General features: G+C 34.8%; 1 protein-coding gene across 13 annotated transcripts in view; it reads right to left on the bottom strand.

Moving 5' to 3' along the window:
• Positions 1 to 5,258: 5,258 nt before the first annotated feature.
• Positions 5,259 to 7,848, bottom strand: part of BCLAF1 (BCL2 associated transcription factor 1) — a 32,627-nt gene continuing 30,037 nt past the window's right edge. For all 13 annotated transcript variants that reach the window (XR_011388499.1, XR_011388498.1, XR_011388500.1 and 10 more), the window contains one exon: positions 5,259 to 7,823. Coding sequence is in view for 8 of the 13 variants with exons in the window: in XM_008263557.4 (XP_008261779.1) it covers positions 7,818 to 7,823 (6 nt within the window). In the remaining 5 variants the exon portion in view is untranslated. The remainder of the gene's footprint in view (positions 7,824 to 7,848) is intronic.

Below are 7,848 nucleotides of genomic sequence, written 5' to 3'. Positions count from 1 at the left end.
GTTCTCCCAAATGCGTGGCAAGAGCCCAAGTACTTGAGCCATCTTCTGCTGCTTTCCTAGGTGCACTAGCAGGGAGCTGGATCAGAATTGGAGCAGGCAGGACTCAAACCGGTGCCCATATGGCATGCCACTGTCACAGGAAGCAGCTTGCCCTGCTATGCCATAGCGCCAGCTATTCTCTTCAAGTACCTTCATATACTACATTCCAGACCCCCAAGTTCAGAAGTGTTCTATTCAGCTCGGTACACCATAATGCCAGATAGTTTTTCAATGGAGGATAAGGACTGCTTTGGACAAAGGCTACAAACATGTGTTCTGCAAGTTGCCCTTTACCTCTCTGACCCTAAATCTAGGTGAACTCAAATTACTATATTGTGATGAGGAAGGATTTAACATTCTCCCAAAGCAAGCAATAGCCTCTCCAACTGAACAATGCGCTTCTCTCATGCAAGATGATCAAATTGGGATGCACATGACCAGAAAGTTCACTTTAAGTTTTTACATTTCAAAAATAAACATGTGCCTCTTCCCTTCTGCCCTGCCTACATATGAACCTATATACTAAACAATCTGCCAATTATAGCTTTTAAAATTAGACCTTTTTGAGAACTTCCTTATAACTTTACATTTATTCAAAAATTTGAGACTATTCTCAATGTTAAGGTATTTAAATTTAAATTATCCTTAAAATCTCTACTTTTCAGTGCGATAGTAAGATTTAGTGGACGCACTACCTATACATTTATAGCTACTATGTATCCATAAATTGCTACTCATAGTGATGAATATTAATTTCAAATGTTTAAATCCTAACAGGATTGTTAAATCCTAAGGATTGTTTTGAACCTTAGAAATATCCAGATGATACTTAGTATTTAAACCCAAAGGCTTTTATGTGTCTACAGCTACATAGTATTTTTGAACAAAAATATTTTGCTACAGCTAAACCACCCTAAAAGTATAAAGGTGAAATGCCACTTGATTTTTCTGGTCCTATTATTATATAATTATTATATTATATATATATATTATATATTATATAATTATTATATATAATTTTTACTTTACTTATTTGAAGGGCAAGAGATAGAAATTTCTTCCATCTGCTGGTTCATTCCCCAAATGGCCACATCATCCAGACTGGGCTGATCCAAAGCCAAGAGCTTCTTCTGGGTTTCTCTCTTCGCTGCAGGGGCCCAAGGACTTGGACCATCTTCTGCTGCTTTCCCAGGCCATTAGCAGGGAGCTGGACTGCAAGTGGAACAGCCAGGACTCGAACTGGTGCACATATGGGATGTTGACCCTGCGGTGGCAGCTTTACCCACTATGCCACGACACCGGTCCCTGGTCCTATTATTCTTAATTTTTCATTGATTCTGCAATCTGCTTTTCTGATATATTCATGTTTATAAGTAGTGATACCTTAACTCATCAATCAAAATTTGATGAAAACCTGAATCATAGAAAAAAGTATTAGGATATCTTTCCAGGTTTGTTTCACATGCTATTTGTGAGGCAGAGAGTGAAAGACACAGTAAGCTCCTATCCACTGGTTCACTCTCCAGATACAACAGCCAAGACCAGCGCTGGCCGCGGCCGCCACTGGAGGGTGAACCAACAGCAAAGGAAGACCTTTCTCTGTCTCTCACTGTCCATTCTGCCTGTCAAAAAAAAGTTCAGCATCATGTAGCACAGCTTTTCTGAGACGCTATGAAGAATCTGCAAGGCTCTACAAAAACATGTTGCTATTCACATTGCCTATTCTACTTTTAAAATTTACTTGTCAAGTATCAGCTTACTGTGTTGAGCTAATTAAAGTCTATGTACCTATGATTTTTACCTACTTTGTTTCTGTTCTCCAACAATGGCATATGCTAAAATGAGGAGGGTGGACAAGGTCCTATATGACTTGTATTTGACTACTTTTTCTTCTCTGGAAATTTCCCTTTAATTATTTGAAGACTGCTATTAGAATCTATCTCAGTAACGATCTTTTACTGTTAACTTACCTTGTCCAACTATTTACATCACACTATTTCAGATTAGACCTCAAACTCTTAGTTAGATCTCTGTCCTTTAAATATATCCTGTGTTTTCCCTTAAAACATGGCTGGAGAGCACATTTGGCACAGAAGCTAATTAAAATGCATTTGGGAGGACCATATCCCCCGTTGGACTGCCACTGGAAGTTCCAGCACTGTTCCTAATTCCAGTTAATGCATAACACTGGGAGGCAATAGGATCAAGTATTTGGGTCTCTCCTCCATCCACATTGGGGACTGGACTGATTTCCTAACTTCTACCTGGCCCACCCAGCCCTGGTGATGCAGGCTCTTCGGAAGTGAACTAGTGGATGTCCGGAGATCTCTGCCTTTGAAATAAAAATTTTAAAAACCAGAGGCCAGAGTTGTGGCACAATGGGTTAAGCCCCACTACTTCCAACACTGTCATGCCATACCAGAGTGCCAGTTGGAGTCCCAGGAGCTTAACTTCCAACTTAGCCCCCTACTAATACACGTAGGAAAGCAGATGACTAAAGTGCTTGGGCCCCAGCCACCCATGTGGGAGACCTGCATGCAGTTCCAGGCTCATGGCTTCAGCTGGCCCAGCCCCAGCTGTTACAGCCATCTGAGGAGTAAATCAGCAGAGAGAAGATCTGTCACTTGCCCTTTCAAATATTCTTAAATATATGTATATACTGTTAAATCAAACATAGTATACCCAAACAACTCACAGCAGTAACTTGTGCAATTATCAGTCTTTCTATTCATGGCAATCTGTATTTTATTTTCTCCTCTTCGCATTTTTCTGGCAAAGCATGACACAAGTGGAATGCGTTCCTAGCCTAAAACAATGTGCTGCATTCAAAAGCACCAGTACAAATAGAAATCTGGAATGTTTCTGTTAGGGTGTAAGATTTCAAGATAGTGAATGAGGAACAGGAAAAAGAAAAAGGCTAAATACAGCTATAAGGAATTCCTATGGTTCATCACAACTAAAGTTCAGGCAATGGCAAGACATTCAGGGTTTGTTAAACTTTAAAATGAAGTTATATATCTTGAGTACTAAATAATCCTGTTTTGTGATTTATCCCCAATTATTTGTAGCCTAATTCATTCAAAAGAGATTAGGGTAAAAGGTCTAAATATATTATCAAAAATAAAAATGAGAAAAGAACATATAAGGCCTTTTCTTTTCACTGCTCCAGTGCTTAGTTCACAGACTTAAAATGTTACACTAATGAAAGATAGAACTTAAAAGTTACAAGAAATACTTATATAGTATTTAGAAATATGTATCCCAACCCAATTCCTTAGCTAGATATTCCTAATAGCAGGAGCAATACTGTTTTCAGGTCAGACTGTTTTTGAGGCCTCTGACAACTGTGATAGCCTGCATTATGCCCTCAGTCTGTAGAAAAAACTTTACAAGAAACAGTCATTTGAGACACTGGATTCTAGAAATACTGCTAACATAATTCACATCTTAATGAAAACCTAGAAGAAACATGTCTTTTGAGTTTTGGGATCAAGAATAGTTATGCAGGCAAGACATTTGGTCTAATAGTTATGTTGCTGATGAGAATACCAGTGTCCCACATCATGAGTACTTGTGTTCTATCTCCTGCTCCTGAAACCATCTTCCTGCTAATGCATACCCTGAGAGGCACTGGTATTCTGGTATTTCTGCCACACACAAGGGAGACTTGGAATGGATTCTTGGCTTTGACCCAGCCCAACCCTAGCCATTATGAGCATCTTGGGAATAAAGCAGCATATGGGAGTTCTGCTTCTCAAATATTTTTTAAAGAAAAGCAATCAATATTATCTGCATTTTAAATGTGCTACAAATAAGTTTACTGCTGTAAAAGACCTAAAATGTCCATAGAAAAATATTTTTCCTATTGTAATTGACACGTTATGTATTTTTTATGACACATTATGCAACTTTCTTAATAGTAGTGTAGTAAAGTACTGTCTCAATGACTTTTTTCAAAGGCATAATCTGTTAATAATATATTCAGAATTAGCACCCCTAATTAAATGTGCAGTCCTGGATTCATGGTAAGTGATACACACTAATCATTACTGTGTTTCTGAAACATGAGGAGATCAGCATAATCTCTAAGGCTTTCCAGTCAGATGATGGAATGTACCAACGAACTTCCATGTATTTCTGGGTTCAGAAAAAATTAGTGAAAACCTGTTCTTTCAGAATCTCCTTCAATAAAATGAACAATTAGACTTCTGAAATGCAAACTTAACAATAAAGGTTCTATTTGAGAACCTTAAACATATAAGACAGGTATTACTCTAATTTTGTTAAAATTATATATTAATATAATATGTAATACTAAAAGAGAATCCCATGATACTTAAGTTTTTCTCCATCTGTCTTCCCTTAGCAACCTCATAAACAGAACTAGGCCTTTGTACTTCTCTCTCTGAATATCAAAGGATACTGTTCCATATGAAAACCTAAGTTATCTTTATATCCCAGGGCATTTCAGTTGAAACTCAGAGAAAAATAAAAGTTGCATAAATGTCACTAATTAACAAAAGTAGTATACTTTTATATGGGAAACTTGTATATAACATTAACATTACCCAGCATAGCTAAGCTACCAATGATCTTACACATCCTTTTATATACACACACACACACACACACACACACACACACACAATCTTAGTTCTCCAGCAAAGTTTTAAGGGATAATTTGCCAATTCATATGAGTCAAAACGTGTCAATTTGACTTAGCACATAAATTTCCATGAAAATGTTTTCTTTAAAAGTTGAAAATGGTATAATGTGTGTTTCAAGTGATTTAAAAGAGTGTGGTATAGAAATATAGATCTCACTCCAAGTGAATAAAGACTAAGGTAAAAATTTACAACATTTAGTTATTAACTAGTCACTTTATTTTTAGAAAAAGAAGTAATTTCCAGCCTAGGATTATGACTGACAAAGTGCCATATTAAAACAAGAAGAGGAGACTACACTAAAAATCTAGAATACCTGCATTTTCTTAATAATGGCTTAGCAACTTATCAACCTGTAAAAGTTCCCATTTTCCCCAGGGAAGCAACAGAAATCACTAAAGAGAGGTTGAGGAATTTTATCAAGTATTTATGAAGCCACACCATACTGGTTTCCTTACAGATGAGCTGATATTCTAAATTCTATAAATGGGCCATGGAAATCAGTTGAGAAGAGACATAGGAATATGTCACAATCAGGTAAACAAACAACAGCTATACCACTTATGACATTTTATTGGCATATGACAATTTACAAGGGTCCCTGTTAAATTATACATTACACTGAGTAAGAATCGTTTAGCCATCTACATTCATTCTTAATGGGTGATACTTTCTTCCTCAAATTATAATTTAATTGCCAACACTGATTTTAACTGTGACAGAGGGAACAATAGCAATTCCTTGAAATAGACTGCAATTGGAAAAACATACTTTGCTTTTTGTATTAAAATTCCTAGGATGTTGAGAATACACACGTAAGAATTGAGTCATGGCCATCTTAAACAGCTTTCTTAATCCTTTACGGAAAATATCCTTTGGCTCATTTTTACTTCCCTTCTCTGGGCAAAAGGAAATCTATCAATGCAGGTATCAGAGTTATATCCTGGCACTTGTAAACAAATGTGTTTGTCAGGAGAACCATTCAGCTTTTGTAGCATGTCATAATGTGTGGAGTTAAACTGTGGTTTTAAAAAATACATACAGACTACTTTTTATTTGTTTGGTTCTGAGAAACTTAACATTCATAATGCATTCTATAACAGAGTTCTCAACAACCACCCTGCCTCACTACATTTTGGTATGATATTCTTTCTTCCATTTTAAGAGAATTAATAGTAACCAAAGGTTAAAGCAATGCACTTACACTTAAAATATAAGATCAAAGTAACTTCATTCCCAACTCCCTATTAAGTAATTTATAAGCAAATCTCTCTTTTCCTATTGTCTTAAATGGAAAACGTTCCTATTGTCTTAAATGGAAAACGAAGAACTGCACATTATGATCATGCATACAGATGCAGTGTCTAATCAAATAATATCTGTAAAAAGCTATGTTTATTTGTATAAATAAAATGGTAATGAAAATTCTTTTTTGGGGTATTAAATACATCTTGCTTTAACAAATAAGTATTAATTCTGAATAGGAGAATATTAGTTATGTCCTGATTAATGCAACACATACTTTCTTTGGCAGGTATTTTCTTGGCTTTAATCAACAATTTTAGAAACATAAAATTAATGGGGGAAATCATGCAATAGGACTCTTAATCCATAAATATCACATATACTGAATTTGGTTTTAGATTAGTTTCCAATAACTCTTAGCAAATGTTCCTGGCTGTAATCAAGATGCTAGAGACATATTCATAGATGAAAGAGTCATATGCTTAAAGATCTTTAAAAGTTCACATCAACAGAATAAGCATTATCTTTTTTAAATGCAAACATATACAACTAATTCAGCTGCTGAATTATCAAATGAAATGTAGGTTAGTTTATGTATTTTCATAAAAAAAGACAACAGTGAATTTTATAGCTCAAATTTTCATTCCTTTAACAGCCATCAAAATAAACATAAGATAATTCACATTTGAAAGATTATCTACCTGACAAATAGAACCTTTGGGAAGACACAGAAAAAAGCCAATTTACAAACTGCAACTGAAACAGGGAAAAAAAATAAAAACTAAGTTAAGCCTGCAACAAGCTTCCTACCAAAACTTTTTTTGGTAATACTTTAAAAAAAATTACTTCAAATATTACTAAAGAACTATCGGTTGTCTATTTTTTCTCATGGATGCGCTACAAAAACCAACGTGTCAGCTGTCCAAAAGGTCAAATAAATATAGAAGATATGAAATCATATGCTAATTTGTCAAATTATTCTGAAGGATAATACTCCATACCAACACCAGGATTATAGGTTTTGCTCTGTTCATTAATACTATGATGTTCAGTTGTGCTGGAAATTTTATTTGCAGTATTATTACAAATCAGTTTCCTTTCTCAAATAGCTGACATCCAAGACCATGACTCAAACTATCAAGAACAAATAAAGAGAACACTGACTTTTGAACCCAAATAGAAAAGGCTCCTAAAAATGTTTTTATAGGCCACTGCTTGCTTTCAGTAAAAATAACATTTTTCAAACTTTTCAATCTAATTTTTACTAACCTGTACTTTTTAGCTATTGGCAAAGCTTTTTTCCCCACTTAAACATTTGCTGAAGTGTTAAAATAGTTTATCAAAGTAACAACTTTTTTCTGTGGTATACTTCAAAATCAGTCACCCTACAATGTAGTGTGTTCAAATAAAGGAAGATGTTAAACAGATGGATATAGTTAAAATAATTAGTGTGGTCTCTATAAACAATTTCTTCAGGGATTTGTATGTAGCGCTAACGTTTACTTCAGAATAAAACATTAACAAACAGGGAGGGAAGAGAATCAGAACTTTCACAGAGTTGTACTTGACCATATCTTATAGACAAAGCAGTTACAATGCATGTAACAAAAACAGTAAAAGTTTGTTTTAAAAGTTGATAGTTACAAATATGGTACGTAACAATTTTCTACTTTATTTCAGTACAATTTTCAACATACAGTCTACTATTTTTCAAGATATTTGAAGACTTAAAACAAAATTTCTACAGACTACTTGCAAACAGTAAAATTTAAGTAAAATGCTTACATTCTTATTTGAAAACAAAACTCAGGTAAAAAAAAAATGGCGGGTGCAAGGTCTGCTCTCTGTTGCAATCTTACTTCAGATTTACTATTCCTAAAAAAAAAAAAAGAAAAGAAAA

Source organism: Oryctolagus cuniculus, chromosome 5 (genome assembly GCF_964237555.1).
Source record: "Oryctolagus cuniculus chromosome 5, mOryCun1.1, whole genome shotgun sequence".
Lineage (NCBI taxonomy): Eukaryota > Metazoa > Chordata > Mammalia > Lagomorpha > Leporidae > Oryctolagus > Oryctolagus cuniculus.
Note: the sequence above shows the minus strand (reverse complement) of the source record. Positions and strands in the feature narration are given on the sequence as shown.